This window comes from Prosopis cineraria, unplaced genomic scaffold (assembly GCF_029017545.1).
Source record: "Prosopis cineraria cultivar Desert tree isolate PC_DT_omini unplaced genomic scaffold, ASM2901754v1 PC7, whole genome shotgun sequence".
In the NCBI taxonomy this organism is placed as follows: Eukaryota; Viridiplantae; Streptophyta; class Magnoliopsida; order Fabales; family Fabaceae; genus Prosopis; species Prosopis cineraria.
This window is the reverse complement of record NW_026555338.1, coordinates 35,165,100-35,189,808: the sequence shown is the minus strand read 5'-3', so window position 1 is coordinate 35,189,808 and position 24,709 is coordinate 35,165,100. Positions and strand designations below refer to the sequence as shown.

General features: G+C 32.1%; 2 protein-coding genes across 2 annotated transcripts; both read right to left on the bottom strand.

Annotated features, from left to right (window-relative positions):
* Positions 1-959: 959 nt before the first annotated feature.
* Positions 960-10,384, bottom strand: LOC129314975 (isoamylase 2, chloroplastic-like). Its single transcript, XM_054958466.1, has 4 exons — positions 9,723-10,384; positions 8,295-9,623; positions 4,357-4,498; positions 960-3,887 (listed from the first exon to the last, which is right to left on the bottom strand). The coding sequence occupies exon 4, from the start codon at positions 3,710-3,712 to the stop codon at positions 1,070-1,072; it is 2,643 nt and encodes an 880-aa protein (XP_054814441.1). The 5' UTR covers positions 3,713-3,887; positions 4,357-4,498; positions 8,295-9,623; positions 9,723-10,384; the 3' UTR covers positions 960-1,069.
* Positions 10,382-11,167, bottom strand: LOC129316796 (E3 ubiquitin-protein ligase RMA1H1-like). Its single transcript, XM_054961168.1, has one exon. The coding sequence runs from the start codon at positions 11,165-11,167 to the stop codon at positions 10,382-10,384; it is 786 nt and encodes a 261-aa protein (XP_054817143.1).
* Positions 11,168-24,709: the final 13,542 nt, after the last annotated feature.

Here is a 24,709-nt window from a genome sequence, read left to right as displayed (position 1 = left end):
TAGTCTGCCTCACTCTCATCATTCCCTTCTTCCATTCATTCATCCATACTTGCGGTCTGAGCTTTATTCTCTCTTTCAAACTCGTACCAGTCCACCATTAATGTCCATTCATTCATTTTGTAAACCTTTCACATTTTGGATTGTTTTTCGTCTTTTATCCTTTCAGCATGTTTGTATCCAGGCCTGCCTATTTATTTGATCATCTCCTTATTTATAAAAACAAATGCCTACTTGTACAGATAGAACAAGCATAATTGCCTAGCCAATTAAACAGCGCTTACCTACGATTCTTTTTCTTTTTTTCTTTTTAATAAACCGCTTTCCTATAATTCTCCCAAATCAGATATTTGTCATGCATAAATTTTAACATTTTTTGTATAATACTAAGAGTTTGAAAAATGACTATTTTATGGTATTGAAATAAAAAGCTGATCTTCTGAATAAAATTCTCCTTTATGTTTTTAAATAATATATATATATAATATAATTTTAAATTTATAGAAACCGAAACCATAATATATTATTATTCGTCATTTATTTGGATTTGAGCGGCACGTGGGTTCTGTACTGTTATGGTCAGCGAAGGTTTATTAATTCACCTGTGCAGCTTGAGTATATGATCAAAATACAATAATACTTTCATGACTCTTACTGTGCGCAGGATGGTTGCTTTCGCATGGAACAGAAAAATGTTTTGGTAATGTTTGATCAAATTGCTGCTCAAGTTTGCTCAGTTGCCTATTGACAATGAAGATTAGACCTACAATAGGCTTGCGGGAATGACTAGCAGGTTTGAAACACGGAGAAGTCAATATGAATATTTATATAAAAGCTATTAAAAAAATCACATTGTTCACAAAGTTACTACTAATAACTGTGATTTTCAGTCTTGGATTCCATATATTGTATAAGGGATCAGGATCCTAATTATTATTTACAGCCATTGAGGGGCCAGGAGAGAGGACAAAGAATTACCACTTCAATGCATGAAAATCACCGTAAACAAATTATTGACTATTTACAGATAAGTCATAAAACTTATTTATCTCATTAAACAACAAAACAATTTTTAGCTATTGAGATAGGTTGCCTCAAGCAAAATACAGCTGTGAGACCTCACTTCGTAAGTGAACAATCCTGCGGCCTGCTCAGGGACAGGGACCCCGTCGGAAGAGAAAAACCCAGGAAATGGAAGAGATGTATCAACTAAACGACACCATGACATCCCTTCTGGAGGTGGGGATAAAACTACAGTTTCTGATTGATCAGCTGCATTGAAAGCCATAAATAAATCACCCGCTGATAAATTAGAGGTTTCAGAACTGACTGGGATGGAGCCTCTTTCAACCTTCAAAGTCATGGCCAAAAACTTGCAGGATGGGTCGTCCCATTTTGGTGGAGATAGATCACTTCCTCGCCATTCTACGTTTTCTTCCTTCCAGAAGCTTCGTCTCTGGAAAAGATCACTTCGTCTATTTCTAAGTGTAGTCAAAAACAAAATGAATTGCGAGGTTTGCTTACCAAAGCCTGAATTTAAACCACTCCAATCTAAAGGCTTTCTGTCTCCATATGCAGGAGAACCCCCACAAGACAGACCACATTCATCTCCCATGTTCAGAACAGGTACTCCCAATGACACAAACAAGATGAAAAGGAAATTACGGATTTGTTTAAGTCTTCTTTCAAGGACACTCCTATTATTAGTGGGCCCTTCTTCTCCACAATTCCAACTTAATTCTGAAGCTAGTTCCCCACTGCTGAAGCTGACCAAGTCCACAAGAGAGAGTCCAAGGTTCCTGGCGACATAATTAAAAGAAAATGCAGGGCCTCGCCCATCTAAAAACAAGTCCCCGCTCCCACAAATTCTAGTTGCGAGGTCGCTAACAAGACTTTCACCCCTCAAAAAATTCCTCACATCGTTACAGAAATTAGCATTCATTTCTGCCCATCTCATCCAATGAGGAAACCGAGTTCGCCTAACAACCATGTCATAAGAATCCGAGCTATCTGCGATGATCTTGGTCTTGGATAGTAATGGATCAAAAGTAATTGCTTCAACCAATGGAGGTCGAGACAAGTTTTCTCCATGAAACCCCCTCGACAGATGTGAAGCATTTACGAAAGTGAAGCCATCGATGTGAAACTCAGTAACCCAATACCGAAGGCTATCCAAAATCAATTGTTGCACTACAGGATAGTTACAGTTCAGGGAACTCTGAATCTTCGAATCACCAACTCCATTTGCATAATAGTAGGATAAGTCATCAATTCCTTGCAGTGCTCCCACCTCAGTGGTATGGGTCACAACAACTTCCATAAGAACTTCAATCCCATTAGCATGCAAATATTTCACCATCTCTTTCATAGAGTTAATTGTAGATATGGGACCACCAGACGGTCCAAAAATATGGATTGGAGAAAAGAAGTGACAAGGAAAATATGGTCCTTTTTGTTCATCAAATGTGACGATTGGCTCCAAAAGAATTGCATTGATGCCAAGGTCCTTAAAATGCTGCACCTTCTCAGCCAAACCAGAAAAGGTCCCAGCTAAACCAGCAGGTAGTTGGCTAGATTTATGCTGAGTAAAGTGCCCGATATTCAATCTATAGACCACTAGTTTTTCAATTGGTAAATTTGGATAAAAATCATCACCCCAATCAAAATCTGGTTCCTTGCACAGCCTTCCAAGAAACTTTGCAGTTAAACTAGATTTATAACCATTAGGAAAAGAATTCCCAATAATTTTTGCATATGGATCTAGAAGAACATGCTTATTACAATTATCATCCTTGTTTTGCTGAACAAGAGCCCCTTTGCAACGATAACCATAGCTCACAAATGTCCAAGCACTTTCAAATGAAATATGCCATATGTCACCGGATCGATTGACATAAGGATCTAGATCAAGCTCCAAGGCAGGTTTCTCAAGATTGGTACCATCATACAAGCATAAAACCATACCTTCAGCTTGCCTTGAGAAAATAGCAAAATTCATAGAACCATCAGGAGAAAAAGTGAGACCCAGAGGAGTTGGATGCCCGGGAAGAGAACCAACTGGCACACAGAAATTTGTTTTTCTGTGACTTCTAATATCAGATGCACTTGACTCAGCATTCAATGATGATCTCAAGATAAATGAGAAATAAAAGGGAACTTTTTTTGCATCAAATTCCAGCTCAATTGTAAAGTTGCCTGACAATGACCGTTGGAATGGGCTTAGATTCATCCCTATTCTTGTATCTGTAGCTGAATTTTTAAAATCTGGAAGCACAAAACATGATGAATTGACCCTGGACACACCCCAACACAGCACCAGCCCTTCACCACGTACTTGTAAGGAAGAGACCTCAATAGACACAGAATACTTGACATTTTTCTTGATAACATAAACTTTCACCCGACCACCAATTTCTGTCCTGAACAAAAAATTCAATGCCCTGCCTAAATCTTCAACTTCAGTAAACGTAGCGACTTGCTTTTTACTTTTCTCGATGGATACTTGGGATAAAGCATACAATCTTGCAGTGGAATTCTGGTAAAAGGGGCTAATGATACTTTGCATTGCTGTACGAACTTTCTTTCTTTTTGTACCTGGAATTTCAAATCCAGACAATCTACTTCCATATTTACACTCACTTAGCTGAGATACTTCGATGGCCTTTGGTTTTTGAAGGCATGCTTGAATTGAAAATGACAGAGGAATATTTGCCATTTTTGGTGCTAGAGAGCAATGAACCCAGACAAGCACGCAGGAAATAACTTCAAAAGCCTGGAGGGGGGTCCTCAATTGGTTTAGGAAGCATTTTGCTCTTGATAATAGGAATTATAGCATTGCGTGGGCAAGACATGATAGCCAATCTTTCCCACAAGAATCAAGAGGAACTCAACTACACAATCACATATACAGCCAGTGTTACAATCTGATCGAAAAATGAAAATCGTACAACCGTCATTGATCAAAATTTTTCAATGAAAATATAACAGAAAGTACCTAAGAAGAGAAAGTTGAGTTGCAAAAAGTATACCATTCAACAATGACAGAAGAAAATCAAATTGTATGCCGCACATAATTAATGAAGAAAGATCTGATGGGATGATATTGATTATAATCAGTTTCCAACAAATAATCTTCCTGGATTTAGACACTGACTCCTAAAACCAAAAACTTGGGAACAACCCAACCCAACACAGCAATGAACATGAATAAATAATAACAATATCCGAGAGAGAGAGAGAGAGAGAGTCGAACTGTAGAGATCTTCGATGATCAAGTTCAAGGCCTCATGAAATTAATGGATAGAGCTTATAGCATCGATATTAGTAGTAGTGCTAAGCAACCATGTGAACAGAACTTACATTCTGTTGGCATATATATGTCCACAGGAGCGGGTCACTTAGTTAAATGCTTGCTTGGTCCAAAATGCAACGAGCACTCAGTGATGAGTCAAAATCGGGCATAAGCCAGTCTTTTTAAATCCTGCCTGCAATAACGGGGGAACTAGATCGAAAAAATTTAGTGAGTTCGGGTTCCCCGGACATAAGAAAGATGTGCAAAGCAATTATCTTTAGAGCCACACATAGAACAGATGGAATTCTCGAGCAGAACAATTGAAGGCTGTCCCGCGATTCATTCTCGCACAACAGTTCATGGCTTGGTTTACGAGCGTCACTCCTTCGTAATCTTGGGAGAGTGCAAGAGCACTATATTCTATAGCACCACTTCGCTTTCTTTTATCTTAAAATCCTTTTCATGCGGATATGGTGTCGCTGGCTCGCAAACGTGAACTGATTGCTGAAAATTAGCTTCAACCCCACCCTTTTTTCCTTTTTTCTTTTTAATAATTCTTAACAAGAGAGGGTATTTAAAAAAAAAAGAAAATCATAACGACGGGCTGCGTGAAAAGTAGACCGAACTAGGTCAACTACCTTTTTTAGCTTCAAAAAAAAAGAACAAAAACAGGGAATATAAGGAATTAAGGACCAAGCACTTGCAAATTGAGATGAGGAATAAGTGTGTCATTTGAAGTGAAGAAAACTAGTCATAGTGTAATATATTTGGTAAAATTTTTTATAGGATTTGGCTCAAATTGCATTGATAACAGGTGACTAAGAGATCAGTGAAGTGGGGAAGTAGAAGTTGGTGGCCATGGAAACGGAGGGATTCAGCGCAGAGTGGGAGAGATCAAAGCTAACCGCGATGGAGGCCATAAAAATGGAGGTACATAGAGAGGAGTGCGTTTAATAGGTTTTCTTTTTTTTTTTTTCCTTGATCCAACAATATTTAAAAAAAAAAAAAAAAGCAAGCCTACCTCATGGGGTGACGAGGCTAGTTGAAAAGGACCCATTACACCTTAACAACGCAAATCCCTTATTAAAAAACAAAAAACAAAACAAAACAAAACAAGACAAAACAGAAGGCACGGAGTTATTTAAGTCGCCAGCGATTGGGGAGTACAAGTAGGCAGGGTGTGGACTATGGAGTCGACTGTGGGGTACATGAAAACCGCCAGTCGCCAGGCATGGGGAGGGCGTACCTGACAAGGACGGAAGACTACATATTTGATTGCTTTAAGATAAATACTTTTTCGACTCTCTTTATAATTTACTTCTAACAACTTTTTCAATATCAATATAAAAAATATATATAAAAAATTTTAAATATATCTTTATATAAAAATAAAAAAAATAATATTATGTTTTTTTTTCTTGTAAAAAGTATTTTGAAAATACTTTTTAAATATTACCTAAAAAATTATACCATAATTTATAAATAGGATAAAATAAACTTTTTAGAAGATGCTTTATAAATAAGATCGGAGAGAGCATGTTGTTTCAAATTACAACCTTGATATACTAACTCCAAGCATCAAACGCAACTAAAAGACAAATTTTTAGTGAATTTTAGCAGAGCAACCCAAACTCCAATCTTTGTATGAAACCCCATCATCTCAAAGGAACAATTAAATTGATCCAAGTACATCATTCACCACAAATTTACGCCATTAAATAAAATGCCAAGAGCAAATTGTAGCTTGATTGAACCAGAAAGATGAGAGAAGCAACAACGAGAATGGTGAGTGTCACAAATCTCATATCGAGAAGCCTCATAAGTGATATAAGGTTTACAAGTTTAAGAGGCTCTCCCTCCTGCTAGATCACTCTTTTAAAATAAGCCCTCCCTTTAAACTAGTACTCATCATATTGATGCTCTTATTAAGAGTCATCATTTACGAAAAAGGCCTCCTATGGAGGGGTTGATCGACTAAAGGCCAAGTGAAGCATTATAGGGTGTGAGTTGTAGGGATGCCCCTCTTAAGAGGCAGGCTATGTCATGAGTTCTATATCGAGAGGCCATATTGGTGGATTGTGATTTGTAAGTCAATTGAGCACCCTCTCCTTACAAGGTGTCTTTTAAGGGTTGAGTTCTACTCGGAGGGCTTGTGGTCATGACATTGCTCCACAACACTTCATTTGACCTTTGGTCAGTCAATCCCTCTAAGGGGGCCTTTTCTGTAAACAGCAACTCTCAACAAGAGTATCAATGTCACGACCACAAACCCTTTAAGTAAAATTCACCCCCAAAAGACACCTTGTAAGAGGAGGATGCCCAATTAACTTATAAACTATACTTTACTAATGTGGTCTCTCGATGCAGGGCTCATAACATAAATGTTATATCCACAAGTCTTTCAAGTAAAACTCACCCCCAAAAGATGCCTCGTAGAGGAGGGTGTGCAATTGACTTATAAACCACATTTCACTAATGTGGCCTCTCATTTTAGGACTCATAACATGGCCCACCCCTCAAGAGCCAGCGTCCGAATGTGACGAGCACACATCCAAAAGAAAAACCCATCCTAAAAGACTAGTCGAATATAAGGGAAAGTCCATTAAACTTATAAACTCTATACCACTTGTAAGGCTCCTTGATGTGAGACTTGTGACAGTGAGCAATTGAGAGAAAGAGATGGTGAAGGAGAAGAAAGAACTGACTTTTAGGAAGAAGTGACAAATAGAGTTGCATGTCGATAAGATCAAGAACGTGAAAGAAGCTTGTGGTGCAGCGTTGATGAGAACGATGATGGCGAGAACAAGAAGCACCCAATAGCATAGGCAACGATGGCGAACACGAATCAAAAAGACTTGAACAACAAACGAGAAGAGAAGACAACCAAAGACCAAGAGAGGTGGTGAGCAAACAACATGGAGAGGCAATGAACAGTCTAGAACAATGTTTTAAAATCACACCAGCAACCAAACGAGAAGTCAATGGAACATGATTCTTAAGGTAAAACTAGTAATGTAATAATCAACTGTTTATGTAAGATTAAGTTATTTTTAAGTAGTTTAGAGATTTTATAAAAAGATATTTATTTTATAGAGATTTCATAAAAAAACAAATATTTTATATTTGGTTACAATAATAAAAAATGATTGTTAATTAGTTATTTTTAAATTTTATCATATCTTCCTTAATATTTTTTATAAAAACAATTTATCATTATATTATTTTAAAATTGTATGATATCTTTGGGTATCCAACATCTTTAAAACTCTCTCTTTCATTTATTTTCATAAGTTACTCAAAGTAATTTCTTAAAATAATCAAAAATTTATTTTTTTTTGGATTCTAATTACTTGTAAAAATTTAAATAAACATAATAAAAACTCACAAAATAAATTTTTTTCAAAAAATAAGTGACTTTTTCATAAAATTAGCTAAAACAAATGGGTCCTAGATAATGTGGGTAATTATATAAACATAAAAATTATATATGACATTACTACAAAACTAAAACCAAAAATTTCAATGAGTTAACAAGTCACATGTAACAATGAATATATATTAGCAAAATTCCAACTTAAAAATTAAAATACAAGAGTATACAGTCAAGTATCACCTATCGAAAAGAGACACAAAAATATCAAGCAACCTAATACAAAGAACTATGTATATTGTACAGATAGTATCAGCTTTTGACTTGTTCAAGCACAGTTGGAAGAAAGGGAGAACAAAGGATCTCGGCATATAGCATGAATGTGAAGCTTAATTCATATTTCTCCAATATCTATAGATATTAAATCTTCCTCATTGTTCACATGAATAGACATCTCAAACAATAAGCAAAACCCCAACTTAAAATGATAAACCTCAACGAAACATAAACAGCCAAAATTTCAAACTTGAACAGAGAAGATTTTGCAAACACCAGATTATTTAGTATATGAACTCGCCCTATACAAAAAAGAAACGAAAAAGCAATCCACCAGAAAAGCTAATAAGCATAAATTACCTCACACACCAGCAATTGAAGTCGACAGTGATGTGAAGAAATCTAGAAGTCGCAGAGCGATGGAATGGCACAGCTATGCTGGATAGTTAAAGAAGGGGAATCAACGCGAATGGGGGTTTGGAAGTGTGGGATGGAGGCATTGAAGGTCCTACAATTTGTCCTAGTCGAGAGACTGGACGGCACAAAGAGGTTGAGCGAGTGACGGTGATAGAGTGCAGGCGGCAGAAATTAATTTTTTTTTTTTATAAATATAACTTTTGATCCTTATACTTTACTCACATCTTACTTTTGATCTTTATATTTTTTTTCAGTATTTTAAATCGCTATATTTTTATTTTTTATTATTTTTAGTCCTTCTATAATTAAAATATAGGGACCTTGAAAGGATTTAAAACAATGAAAAATAAAAGTGTTAAGACTTAAAATATTAAAAAAAAATATAGAGATTAAAAGCAAAATACGAGTAAAATACATGAATCAAAAATTATATTTATCTTTTTTTTTTTTTAGGGTGATAGTTCACCCATCCGGTTTGCAAAACCACCCCCAGTTTGCTCTCTGATTTTGGTTTCCGGCCCAATTACCAGTTCAAGTGGTCTAACCCGGGTCAAATGGCGAAACAGCCCAATGTCTCAAACCGAGTCAAAAGGCTCACCAGCCCACCGGTCAGTCCTTTTCGAGCTTAAAAACAATAGTTCAGAACTTCACCCAAGTTTTGGTTTTTGGTTTGTCAGGAGTGTTTATGGAAATTATTCAGGTTGGCCAACCTAAATTCCTGCTCCAACCACAATTGAAATGCCAATAACAGAGTAAATAAAGTAACGAGGAACCAAACAAAGATAAGCAAAACCAAATCAAATTGACCAAATTAAGAAGATTTGATTAAGTTCAATAATTTATATTCACATTACATTCTTTCTGATAATTAATAACTTTAAACAAGTACTCCTCCGGCCTTTTTTATATCTCATTGCTACCAATCTAATTACTATCAAAGTAAACAAAAAAATATAAAAAATAAAAGTGTGTAAAATTTTAAATATACTCTTATATAATAAATTTAAAAAGTAATGTCATATTATTTTTTTTTATAAAAAGTAATTTCAAAAATACCTTTTAAATATTACCTAAAAAATCATACTCTGACTTATAAATAGAATCAAATGAATATTTTAAAATGTACCTTATAAATGAGATGGGAGGGAGTATGGCGATAAAACAATTTAATTAATATATCACCAAATAATTTATAATAAAGACCCTCCATTTCTTTCCGGAACAACGCTGAAATGAGTATTGCACATAGGCCTCTTTTGGCGACACCAACACCTGTATCGGAAATTGGAAATGGAAGTATAATCAGATATAAATGTCAAAATGAATCCATCAAAACAAATTGACGCCTTCTGTAGTGAAGAATAAAGATACCGTGTGGCTCACGGTGTGCAGCTGGCAATGGCAGGCCCGCCCTTACTGTCGTCATCTGTAATAAGTTAAGCCGTGCAGCAACTTGCGATTCCCTCACCTCCAATGCCATAGCTAGACAACGACCCCATACATACCCTCCTTATTCCTATCATTTTCCCTTGTAACACAAAACCAGAGGCTAGAGCTTTAAAAATATTATCATCTTCAGTCATGTCACAGTTTGCCTGAATGCTATTACATCCACCGCCAATTGTGAGATCTTATTCAATAACACGAGTATTCTTCCTAGTTTAAATGGGCCCTCACTCCTAAATTAAAACACACTATCCTAACCCTAATTATTATTCTTTGCAGTAAAGCAGAACCTTATCACAATTGATAAGGCTTAGCACTCGAGCAACCTTCAAGAAGCTTCCATCTTTTTCTTTCTGATGCTGATAACAGTGAGGCTAGGAACATGCATATAACGGATGTTTCATTTTAAAAAGAAAACTACAAACTACTTCCTAGAGCTCAAGGTGATTTGATAATTAAATATATATGCATTAACATATATACAGCTTTTTTTACGTATGTACATAGTCTCACTAAATGCACTTGCTTGTATTTCCTTTACAGGGATGTATTGGCATAAAGAAAAACGAAATAGCAATTGGATATCAGAACAAGAGGAAACAAAAAACCGCGCAGCAGAAGAAGAAAATACAGACTCTGCTGAGTGACTTGTCCACTTGCATCAAATGCCTTCTCACCCTCGGATTGCTGATCCCCACGAGACCATATGAATTAGAAGGGTACGTGTTTGTCAACTGATTACCAAAGACTCTAGCATATATCATCTGACCAAAAACTCCATGTGTATTGAACTGTTGACTGTGATAAGGATAAAGGGGCTGATGAAAATGAGAAGCTGGTTGGGAAGCAGTTGTGGTATTATATGATCTTCGTGAGTCATGAGCTGCAGCTACACTGTTATGTGATATTGGTGAGTGACGAAAAGCAGTTGCAGCATTACATGATCTTGGAAAATCATGAACTGAGACAGGACGGTGAGGTCTTGGAGGTATGCCAGTCCCTACATGGTGAGACTTGCATTTGGAAGGTGTTGCCGTTTGGATACGGCCATATACTGGAATGAGGGAGGATTGAGAGATTTCTGATTTGCAAACTGGGCAGGATGTCCTCTTCTGCTCTATGTTCTGAGAAGAAACGCTATGAATATGGAGCCATTCGTAAATGCAAGGCCAGCAGTAGAGATGACCGCAAAGAGTTAACACTGGATCATGCAAGGAATCCAGGCAGATATTGCATTCAAAGTCGCCAGAAGCATCCCTATCACCATCTGCAATGGCTTCAGTGGCAGAATTCCACTTTTCCAAATAAGATTTATCTCCAGAGGCACCAGCTGGCTGTCCAGAATCCTCAAAGTGATGATCTAAGGCCATTCTTTTTGTTTCACTGTGTGTTAGCTCGAATGCCAGAATCTGACAAGTATGAACATTCAATGTGAGAATCATGATTAACTATACAAACGTCAGATAACAGAGATCTGAACAAACTAAGGAAACTGTTGAATCAATCATATATAGTAGCTAATTCTTCCCAATTTCAGATTAGGACAAGAGGACATCTACAATTAGCCATGCTTTGAGAAAAGACTTTCTAAAGCCCTCCTAAGAACTCAAATAAACACTGAGATGGTCATGGTGCAAATTTTGTCTAGCCATCTTTATTCCTTAATCTTTTAAACCTCCTAAGGAAAGCTAGAACAGTACCAGCTTTTTTGTGACAGAAGAGGAATATATTTTCTTCGTTTCTTTGAGAACTTAAGAGAGCATGGCCATTTCTTGTGGTAGGTGTTCACCAAACTAATTTTGAAGCTGTTTTAATCACAAGTTTATATTTCATCTCCATCAGTCCATCAAAATCAAACTACCACCCAATACAGGTCCCAATGGCAATTCTGAGAAAATTGATTTAATTTTCGTCAAAATAGGTCGTCTCAATTGACTTGTCTACCATTCTCATTTGTTCAGAACAAACACTTCTCTGTAGGGTGCATAATATGTTTAGTGTTTATTGGAAGGAGAACATTAAAAATTAGGTAGCAAGTCAGAGCTGTCCTCATTTGGTTGCATTTCAATACTTGGCTAACAGAACTACACGACCACATATGTTAGGGAAGCAATCCAAGAAATAACATATATTATTGAGACAGTGGAAGAAAACAATTCCCAAATATCGAAAGCCATTCATTGAACCAATCATTTAAAACGATTAACCAATTAATCTGATTATTTAATCAACTGCAAAAGTGGATCCCTATATAATCAAAGCAAAGTTCACAAGGCCCTGATATGACTGTTAACTTCCTCGTCCACCTAAATCTGTTTTTTCTTTTCTTTTGTTTTTTTTTTTTTTGGCCAATCGTCCATCTAAATCTTAAAGGAAGGAACTGGCACACTGATACTCGAATAATGCTAGGCATAAATAATATCAAAGCATCTTTTATCTTTAAATCAACCCGCCATCAAAAGACCAGCAAAGTCTTCTTTGTATGGAAATAGATTAGTTTAGAAGAATTGAAGTTTATCAGACAGAAAAGAGCGCCAAGATCCCTTATACTCTGAATACGAAAAATGTTTTTCAAATTATCGTGTGCTGAACGAATGTGACAGAGAAGAAGGGGTTAACATTGGTATGAGAATACATGGTTTGAACATAAACCAGTCAGCAACAAAAAATCCTTTTTTTTTGCTTTTCTCAAGTAGAAGCGAGATTCGGATAAATTGAGTCCAATTAAAAGAACATTGAATCCGTTGATTACGGTACAGGAAGGCATGCCGAAGAAAACAAAGGGAGGGGGAAGGGGACATGGCTTGTATGTCCTCAAAACACACACACACTCGTCCATGATCCTATATATATTAAAGATACTTCTCAAACGAATTTTCCGGGAAAAAAAAGGCACAGTTTAACTCTTTCCGATGATAGGAATAGAAAAAACAAAGCTTTTATAGAAACTTCATGCACCCAGATGCATCGACAGACTCATTCCACAAGGTTCAGGAAAAAAAAAAGCTGAATCTAATGAGCGCAGGAGAGTGAAGAGAGAAGAAAGCGAAATGATTTGATACTTACAAAGAGAAATAATGAAAGACCTGTGGCTATGGCAGCAATTAGAAAGAAGGGGCGAGGCAGAAAGACCAGGAAGCGCGAAATACAGTGGACTAAACGAAAAGAGAGCAGTGAGAAATACAGAGGGCGAGGCAAAACAGAGACGAGGGAGGGAGCTTTATATACGATGATAATGAAGACTGACTCTGCGGTTTCAAACCCTCTCTCCACGCACCCGGATATACATATCGTGACGTGGCACCCACAGATTGCAAGTTGCACTCTGATTAATTTACTTATATAAACTTGAAATCAAATTTTTAGAGTAAATTGAATTAGTTTTAATTGGTTTATAGTAATATGAAGCCTGATGAGGAAATAACCTGACGAATTACGGCTTCATAAAATTTTAATATTAATGTTTATTGTTTATCGAGTTATATATTTTAAGAAAAAGTTGAAAGAGAGATATCAAAACCAAAACCTACTCAATGGATGATCTATATATAGTATAATTTTTTATTTTTAATATCAAGCAATTTTTATTAAATAAATAAAAAACGTCACGTAAAGGAAGCGAAAAATAGTTATTTCCTAACAAAAATGTATTTTTTTTTTTTTACTAAAATGTATGTTATATTCGTCCAAGTTTACTGGGTTAATGAGAAGAGAGCAATCCAATTAAAAATGAAAATAGTGAAAAAAGTTGTAGATGACTGATAACCTTATACCCCTGTTCATAAAAACAGTATTGAATATTAAGAGTAAATAAAATAAAAATTGCAACAAGTTATCTTTTTGAATTTTGATGTTATCCTAGTTCTCCTTTTACATCATTCCTTAAAACTGGGCGCAATGAACCAGATTGGATTATTCAGGAGTTACTATGCCCCCCGTTCGCACCTTAAGTTTTTGGCAAAGTTCTTTGTAATTCAATTGCTTTTCCTTAAGATTTTTTTTTAGGGAGAATAAAAAGTAAAGACAGTGAAAATATTAATTTCAGATTATTTTTTTAAAAGAATTTTAGTATTTAAACGTGGAAGAAAGAGTATTAAATTCAAAAATTTTAATTGTGAAAAGATCTTAATTTAATATTAATCTTTTTTATGAGATTTTTATTTGTCATTTTTTTATTTTTATAAAGTGCTGCTTATTTAAAAAAAATTACTGCAATACTGGCTAAACTTTTGTGCTAGTTGTTAAACATTGCCTGTAAATTTTAGTGCTGATGCAAGTTCCAGGCCTTCGGTTCACCGTGTTGAATTTTCTAATCAGCAAAATTGTTCTCATTCTCATGTATGCCTGTGGCATGTGGCTTGAGAATTGTGCCCCCCCCCCCCCCTCCCTCTCTGTTTTAGATAATTAAATCCCGGGACTTCAACTTATAAAAAAAAAAAAATAAAACAATTGTTCATGATTAAGCAAAACTTAAACGTGACAAGGTTATTAACTGTAAATTTCATCAAATCAAAAGCTGTTTATTTGATCTTTTTAATCAGATTTTGACAAACTAAAATAGTATTACTGTGCATTATCAAACTTTAAATAAAAATGCAGTAAATTAAACACCAATCAAGTTATCAACTTTTTTTTTTATTGCATTAAAAAACATCTTGTTCAAAGTAGATTAATTAATATTAAATAAAGGCATCTCTCAGGCTCTTACAACAAAAATTTAAATTTTAATTTACTATATTATAAAAAATTAGCTTCTTATATCAGACTTAATCCCTATTGATAATCAAGTTATCGTTTTAATTAAGTGGTTTAATGTTTTGTAACTGCTTTCACAGAAGGCGTGATCAAAGAATGGTGGATGAGCAGGCATTGAATAATTCGTAATACAGTTCGCTTTAAAGAAGTACAAAAGAATTTCGTATTCTTGCAGACAACTAGCCGTATAGGTGTGGAAGAGTATATTGACGCACTTCTCCATCAATGGGCCATGGGTCCATAGCTTTAACTTTCCCTTCTTTTTCATTCTTCGTTTTTTCCCCCAAATACTACGTAGTTGTTCATATTTTTTTAATTATTAATTCAATTTCTAAAATTTAATTAAAACCTATCCAATATTTATAGTTTCCTGACTCAAAAAAATTCATTTTTTACAATATATTGATTTCATATAACTTAATTTATATAATTCTTTAATTAATTTGATAAATTGTAAAATTTAAATTATACTTAATCAAAGTTTTTAAATTATATCGATGATTGATAGAAAATTTATAAACAAAAAGTCATATTATTTTTAATACTGGATTTATATTAAATTAATCTTATAGGCTCAATATCAATAGACTGTAGTTTTAAGTAGGGATATTTATGGAACGGGATGGGATCAATACACCTTTATTTTATGTCCCGTATCAAAAAATAATTGAAACCAAATTTTTATTCCATGTTTTATCCTGCCATGAAAGTCGTCTCATCCTGTCAGAAATCGAGATGAGACCGAGACAAAATCAAAACATTCTGCCATCCCAATAAATCAAGCAACATAAAAAAAAAGCTTGAATAATAACATTCATTAATTATAATTTTAAATCACGTAACTTATTGAGTGTAAAACTAAAACAATGTAAGTATATAAATCACAACAATTATTGCGCATCAATCACAACTATAAGTGTGTAACTTAAAGTTAAATATATATGAGACATAACATACTATGATAACAGTTATAAATGATATCTAAATATTGCCTTATAAGGTATACCTTTTATCATTAAAATTATCAATATAAAAGATTTTTATTTTAAAATAAGAATAGCATGTATTCAAATGGAAATTAATATAAATATAAATTATATTAATATATTCAATTATTCAATTCATATTTTTAAAATAAAAAATAATATATATATATATATAATATTCAGGATGAGATAAGATAAGGTATCCTGAAAGCAATTCTATATCTCATTCCTTCCTGCAAAATAGAGATGAATAACATGTTTAGGAGAGCTAATTTGAATAATAAACTTGATGCTTTAGCTTCTCAAATGAGCATGTTTTTTAGTTATATTAGTTCATTTAATGTGTAAGCATCTACACTTCCGAGCAACATAGTTGTTAACCCAAAAACACCTATTAATGCTATAACTCTAAGAAGTGATAATGAAGTAGGTGAAAACATCAATAACGAAAGAAAAGAAGGGGAAGTTGTGGGGGTTAAGGATGGAATCGGATCAATTAAAATAGGCATAAGTTAAACCTTTCTAATTTAAGTTCCCCTTAGTTCAAGATGTGGCAAATACTATAACATCCCAATTTAAATTTTAATAGTTAATTTAGGTTAATAGAAATTTTAAAAAAATAATATTCAGAGGTAAGAAAATTAGTAAGAGATGATTATTAAATCTAACTCAGGATATAATTCTAAAAAAATAAAAAAAAATAATTAAAAAAATAAAAAAATATTATTAAATTATGATTATAATAAAAAAAGGGAAAAGGTATTAAAAAAAGGGGGGAAGAAGAAGAAGAACAAAATTGCTTTCGGCCGCCCCACAACAATCATTATGTATATAATAATAATAAAAAAAAGAAGGAGAGAGAGAAAAGAAGAAATAATAAAAAAATATGTGGGACCCACTGAATTTTTTATAAAAACTCACATGTTCCTTCGTTTCTTCATTCATTCCTTCGTGCGTGCTGAGACAGAGAGACACGAGTCGCCGGTGCGAAATCTTTAAATTTTTAAGGTAAGAGTTTTTAATAGGATATTTAGGGTGTGATTTTAAGCTTTTCAAGACTAAGTAAGTGTTCTAAAAATTTTTCTTAGTCATCCTTCTTCTTTGATTTCTGAGTTTGTAGTGGTAGAAAATTTAAGATCCGGAAGAGGGATGAATTTATGTTAAATAAATATGGTTTTTTAGGTTGTCAGTAGTATAATAATATTCTAGAATATAAATTTATTGATGATCTTTGAATCTGTGACTTATGGATCAAATTCTAAACTAGATCTGAAAATATATTGATTTATTGAGGTTTAGATGATTATTTGGGATGATAAATGAATTATTATGGTTATAGGATTATAATTCTAAGTTAGAGACTCAATTTTTAATTTTGGGTATTTTAGATACGAATTTATGAAATAAAAAAAAATTTTAATAATAAAAATTAGTTTAGAAGTTGATTTTAGATTATTAATGTTTATTGATAATTAAAAGAGGAGTTAAAAATTTTACTTAATAGTATTAATTATAGATTGTATTAAGATTGAGATTAAGAATTATGTTATATTTTTAATTCTATTATTAGAATTATTTTATTAGTTTCAAAAATTAAAACTAATATTTATAAATAATATGTTATTTATAGATTGTATTACTGGTGAAGATTGTGGTGAGAGAGAAATTTTAAGGAATAATTATTGAAAAAGCCACAAGGTAACCATACTTTTAATTTATAATTAGTGTTACTTCATGTTAATTGGGTGATTATTGAGAAAATTATGAATTTTGTAATATTGTATAATTGTGCAATATTATTTGAATTTGTTTAATTATTGTGGGAGGTGTTGGGAGACTTGTTATTATTATTATATTTATGTGCCACGTGGTACGCCCCTATTGGAGCTCAATAGGTGGCTTGTAAGGGCTCGGGTTAATCTACCTTTGGCCGAGTAATTTAGCACCGAATGAGGGCTACGGCTTGAGGTTAATGGAGGGATATAAGGATGGTGTTTGTGTGTATTGTAATATTTCTTATATTTGTTGGAATTATATTATTTTTAATTCTCACTTAGTAAGCACACACTTAACTGTTTGTATACACTATCATAAATTGACTTTGGTTACTGGAACTTTTGAGTCTCATTATGTGGTTAACAATTTTCAGGAGAATAACCACGGGTGACACGTAGGAGTCCCAAAGGCTTAGTAGTATAGATCCACTGTCTCTTTTGGGTATTTATTTATAATTTATAATGTGTTATATTGCTAATATTAGGGCTTTTGTTTATTGTCAATTATATGAATATATAAATGTAATCATACCTTTCAAACTATTTCTATTTTTGGTACAATTTTGATGACTGTAATTTTAATATTTGGTTTACTTTGGATTAGTTAAAATGGCATGATTATAAGGCCAAATAACTGGCTTGTGTTGAAAATTGACTAAATTGTTTATTTTACTTGTTGGGAGTATAAGGATGGACAAATGTGATTTAGTTTACTTGTTGGGAGTATAAGGATGGACAAATGTGATTCAGCCTAATGGCATGTGGGAGGTAAAAATTTATCTGAAATGTTATAGTGTGTGAGTTGAAGCCAATTATAAAATATTTTATATTGAAATTATTGATATAGAATGTGTTGGATGGCTGCAACCCAACTATGGTTGAGTTAAATTATTTAAAAAAAATTTAATATGTTACAAATACAATAGTCTCTAGGGAAAACTTGATATAATTGGAACACTTTGTCAACTATATTTTGATATAAAAGAAATGTCTTAAAAAAAATAAGATAATTATTTTCATCTTTTCAATACAGGTGTGTTTTCCTTTTTTATGCATAAATTACATTTCACCCTATCTATATCATCGCTCGAGACTTGGATTATATTTATCAAAGAGGGTAGGAATAAAATGACACTAGTATGTAGTCGTAGAATCAAGATCTTACATCAGAAGGGATAGTAGTAGAGCTAGGGTCCTTGATATAAAAAATTTTTTTGCTATCTCTTTCAAGTCCATTACTCTTCTTTCATTATTTCTTTTATTTCTTTCTTAATTCAACCTTGCAAATATAGTGAGCCAATGAAAGGTATTTGATGAGTTAACTCTTGAGCATTGAATTTTTATTTTTTTATTATTTTTTGATTAATACCTTATTAGTATTCAGAACGAGGATGATGCAAGTTTAGTTTACTCAAATTAAGCTTTGGTTCCTATTTTTTAAAAGATAATATTAATATCTAAGTATAGTAAAATTAAGGGCTAATATTTATTAAATTTTGAATTAAAAAGTTAAATTTTATATATGAGTTAAAAAAGCAAGATTGAAATAAATTTAAATTTTAAAATATTAAAATAAAGGATGCAATGTATAAAAGTGAGAAAGTATGATTATGAAATATGAAAATTCATGCTACATACATCCCCCCAAGATGACATTACGCCGTTTCTTACGAATTCAAATTCATAAGTTTGATTTTTTTTAAAATTTGACTATTTTCTAAAACTTAAGTCTTCTGGAGACAAGTCCACAAACCTTTTTTTTTCAACAATAAGATTTTTATATAATATTACAAATTAATTAAAATATTATAAAATCCAGAGTAAATAAAACCAATCCACTTCTTTAATTATATCACAGTCATAAGTCAAGTTTTTCCATGCTAATACTCAATGCATGCATGTATAAATCTTACATAAATAGGATGAGAGAATAAAAAACAATTTTAAATTATCAAAACAGTCTTATATATTGAAAACAATAGCCTCTCATTGCAAAAATACCAGCACAGCCAATATACTCACGGAGTCGCGGTAATTTAAATTTAAATTAGATGTCAAGGAATCAAATACTGCACACGTAAGCTGACTTAACAGATCAAGGCACCAAACCAAAATTTATTTTACATTATCACACTATCACAGAGACAATTTAATTTTGAAATAACAAATTCAATGGGATGGCCACAAACCTCGTTTTAATTCATAAACTAATTTGAAAATAAATTACAAAACATTTATGTTTTCCTCTTTGTTGGAAGGTCAAGAAATGAATTGTCAATTTTTTTTAAATCAATACAAGCTTGGCAAGCCATTCAAGCCTGTTTTTTTCACAGAAGCAGGCCTATAAAACTTATTATACTAAAAATCCTTAATTTTTTAAGTTTAAATTTTTATAAAAATGAATTTAGATGGGTGGCACATTAAATCAGGCTTATATTTCCACTTCTACATATCGATTACAAACATAGTTGTATTGTTTCTTGTTAAGCCAAACACAGGTTTATTGTTTATTATAAAAACAATATCTTACATTATTGCTTCTTTGGTGTTTACGTTAAAACGGCATGATTCTCAATGCCAGTGTGCTTCTGATTCCTCGAGTTAAATTAAAGTGGCCGCCTTCTCAAATGCAAGTTTTAAGCTTACCCCTCACTCAACACTTATCACCCTGACAATAATTTAAATTATTAAATAATATAAACTCCAATCTAATCCCTTTATCCGAATAAGAAAAAGGATAATCTAATCCTAATTGATGTTAGGTCAGCAATGTTCGTAATTAGTCAGGTGAAAATGAAATTCCAGTGTTCAATTATAATTTAAGAGGAAAATATATATACATGTCTCTATATAATTTTTCTCAATTTTAAACAAAGTATCTCAATTTATTTCATTTTAATTAAGTTCTTATAGTTTGATTCATTAAATTTTTTAATTCCTGGATCCTTGAATTTATTCTTTCAAAAGTAAAATTGAGAACTTTATATTTTTATTCAAAGATTAAACAGCTCTAGAATTAGTGATAAAATTTTTATAAATGAAAATTTATTTAATTAGATTATACTTTAAATAATTTTTATGTATAGAATTTTACTAAAAAATAATAAAGATGAAAACAGTGCATTAAATCAACTTTTTTATAAGTCCAAAATTATTTTTGTTTTGGGAAAGTTAATAATTCTTTATTAATTTTGACCTTAAGGGATTAAGATGTTTAATGAATCAAATTATAAAGACTCGATCAAAACAAATTAAATTACAGTGATCTAATTTAATATTGAGAAAAACTAGTAAGACTTGCAGATTAATTTTTGTATATTAAATAAACAAATCAAACATATTAATGCATTATGATTTTAAAACAAGATGGAGTATGAAATTTATTTGTTTATTACTTGTTGTGTATGAAACTAGGAAAAATTGATCGAAATGGAGAAAATTTATTTTCTGATGGTGGTCTGCTCTATGATTATTAACGGTGACTCGCCCACATTAAAATGCTGTCCTAGATTTGACGTGTTCTCTCCGTTGAACCAGTCAATTATTCTCCGCATCTCTCAGCTCTCTCGTATTTTGCGGTCACCGGAGTCGGCGCATAGATAGTCATCCCTCGTTTAGATCAATTTAAATTCATGAACATGATATCTTAAAAAAAATAGAACACGTCGTGTGCGTAGGCACAATACACGTGTATTTTCAGGGATAACATTTACTTATTTGCATGTTAAAGTAACAAGTATCACAAACCATATAACAAAACATAATCATTAATAATAATTAAATTAAATTAAATTAAATTAACATCCGTGAATCCTTTGGAATAGGCAGAACGAAATCCACGTGTCCTAATTTAAGATCATTATATAATTGATATTTATATTGGGTGAATGCGGATCTTCTGAGCAGTGAACCTGAAATGTGGACCGTTGGATGGTTAGCCGGCCATTAATTAGTCACCAGGAATAATGAGCCCACCATCAACGGAGAGGGGCTTCTCCTTTTTCTTTATTCTTCATTTTCTTCATTCTGTCTTCATCATTAAGATAAGTATTGGGAAAAAGTTGACGCTGACTTCCCGGCGGCCATGGATGATTAAACGCTCCGAGAAGAGTCACCGGACTGCTAGCGGCTGGGTGCATGTGGATATGTTTTGCAAATCTAGAAGGTTACCTGATAAAATTACCATTTTAAACATTTCAAGTGTACCCCATTCGTCTCAAATTATGAGATATTTTTAAATATAATTTTATATATCAATAAATCTTATTAAATATATTTAATAATTTTATTTTTTAAAATAAAAATATAAATTTTTAAAAAATCCTTCATTTAATGCTCAATTGATAAAAGCATATATGAAGAGGTTAATGTTAAAAATGTATCATTAATGAAACCTTATTTTTATTAAAGTATTTTATATTTTGAGATACTGAATTTTTTTTGAAGGTGTCTTTATAATTTTAAATGAAAAGAATATATATAATATACAACTATAATTATATGTTTAGCATGCGCGCACATATATATTCTATTTTTTATGTATTTTAAATATGTATTGCACTATTCATTTGCCCATGTAAATTTCAAATCATTTTATTCACACTGTAGTTAGTATATTACACGAGAGTGAAACAAATGAGTGATGTTTTCATCATACACTTTATTATGCTTCACCAGCATGGATAAATAGTCCAGCTGAAAGAAACTTGATAGTAACTTTTAATGTTTTTTTTATAATAGTGATAATTGTTTATGCCTTTTGACATCCTCCACCTGGTTTTATTGACAAGCAACTTTCACTCCCGGAATTAAAATATATATTCAAATCTTATATATTGTATCTGAAGATACAATAAGTTGACAATTTTGTCTAGATTAAACATACATACTTTAGTAATTTACTTTTTCCCACTAATATTGAATGGGAGTTAAAAAAAGAATTTTGTGACAAAAAATTAATGACATATCTATGACATATCTTATATATAAAATAAAAAATATATTTCTTTATCTTATAAATACAATCAAAAGAGTTACATTTATGACTTCTACCGATTGTTAACTTGGAGACTGTATTTTTTTTTTTTGAATATTGTGGAATTTATTTGAAGGGGGGATGCACGTGTCATCCAAACAAAATATTTTATTTTGCACTGTACAGTCAATTATGAAGGAGAAAAGTTGTTGTTAATAATTAGTTGTCTTAATGACAATATTATTTTTTTTTTTACATTTAAAAGATATTTTGGATTTAAATCCAACATTGACATGATTGTATGCATGGGTGTGTTATGGAAAAGAGCTAAGTTAAAAGTAAAATAAAAAAATGATACTCTCTTTATTTAAAATGTAAGCATTTGTAATCAAATTTTATTTCAATAAAGTAATTATTTATTTTTAAATTAATCTTATTTTTTATATTTATTTTTATTAAATATTTTATGATAAATATAAAGTCATTGTTAATAAAAGTACTTTAAAAAAAACATAATTACATCTTAAAAAATTAAAAATATTTTATATTTTTTAATATTTAACTCCTTAAAAAATCCTATGGAATTGTCACATCAGCGATCAGTCACTGTATATCAAATGGCCCAGGACAAGTCAATTTTTTTTTTCCCCTTTACATGGACAACCAACCAGAGAAGTATCGCTTGAAGGAAAACTGGACTTTAAGAGCCCAGTTGGCAGACTCAAAGGTCCATGTGGCAGCCCATTTGTATAATTCATCTCTGTCGGCCCCAAAAAAAAAAACAGTGTAAGTCATCTCAGGAACATGTTTCATCGGGTGTTTGCAGGATGGTTTGATTATGATATCCCTGAACAAGGCAGCTGCATGACTTGCCAAAGCATGTCAATAGAGGGAAGTGTGGTATGTTGTAGGATCTAGGTCCCTCACCCTGCTTTGTGCAGAGGATTGCATTGGAATTTGTTAGAAGGAGATCTGATATGATCCCTTCTTGGTTTGTTGTCGTGTTTTTTTTTTTTATATTTTCAATGTAATGGAATGTAATATACAATTTCTTGTAAAAAAAAAAACTAGAGAAACACTAGGTTAAACTATTTAAATTATAAGTATTTTTAACATTAATTCTCTATTAAAAATTAAAATGTGTAGAGAGATATAAAATTCTAAAAATAAAATTTTGAGGCATAATTAAATTGTGAATTTTTTTAAAAAAATCTACAAAAAATGAGAGATTGTGATTACTAACCTTTGATCGTGAACAGTGTGGCTTTACTTGCGAAAATATTTGTCTTGCGCTGGTTGTCGGAAATTTTCATTTTACGTTGCGGAGAAATCACTCCGTGGAATACACAGCCCACATTGAGAAACCCAAAACTGAGTTAACACCTTGCTTCTTCATATTCATGCCCAACCCCTTTATGCCACGAAACAAATTGGGATACTCATTAGAAGCAAGTTATTCACAATTAGTATTTCAACGATACTCATTTAATAATCAGTCATGTCTAGAGCATAATTGCCTTCAATCTAATAAGAGGTTGCATGTAAGAAATAAAAAAAAATGTTCTTCATTTAGACAGTGTTTTAGATTGGTAGATTTAGATTTGAATTCTAAATTTAAAATTTCATATATAAATTCACATATTTAAAATATTTTATTAAATAGTTTAAAAAATTTTAAATAAAAAAATAGTTGAAATTTAAAATGAAAATAAAAAATATAAAAAATTGTGAGTTTATATATATTTTTTTAATTGATAAGAGACAAGAATAGAACATGAAAAAATATATGAGAATACAAAAGCATTGATAGCAAAACAAAAGGAAAATAAGATGTTTGAAGAAATTAAAATTTCAATTGATCAGGATGTTAACAAAAAAATTAAAATATAAATCTGGATTTGAATTCAAAAATTCTACGTAGTCAGATAAAGAATTTCATTCAAATCAAAAATTTAATCGAAATACCCATCAGTCAAAAAACACCATTATTTTATTTCGTAAAATTCTTCCATTGTTTTAGTCAACATGCAAAACATCCTCAATAAAAAATAAAAATACCATACAATGATTTTACCAGGGGGAATTTGATAGGATATAGAACAAGGAGAGTTGAAAGATGATCTGATGATATGTCTGACAAAGCCGGTAAAAATATTTATTAATAGGAGGTGGAAAAACACAGGCAACAAAATTGAAAGCTGGCAAGCAGTAATATCCTTAGGCTGGGCCTTCCGACTTTAAAGGGTCAAACTTGAACTTATCCACACACAAAATTACCCTCTAATACTAAAAAAAAAATGTAGATTCAATTGATAAAAATTTAATCAATGTTTATAAGTTCATGGTTTTAAATCCTGATTGTGAAGATTTTGTTAGTAAGTGGTCTGTGAGTATTTTTATAAATTTTCTTTGAATTTGGAT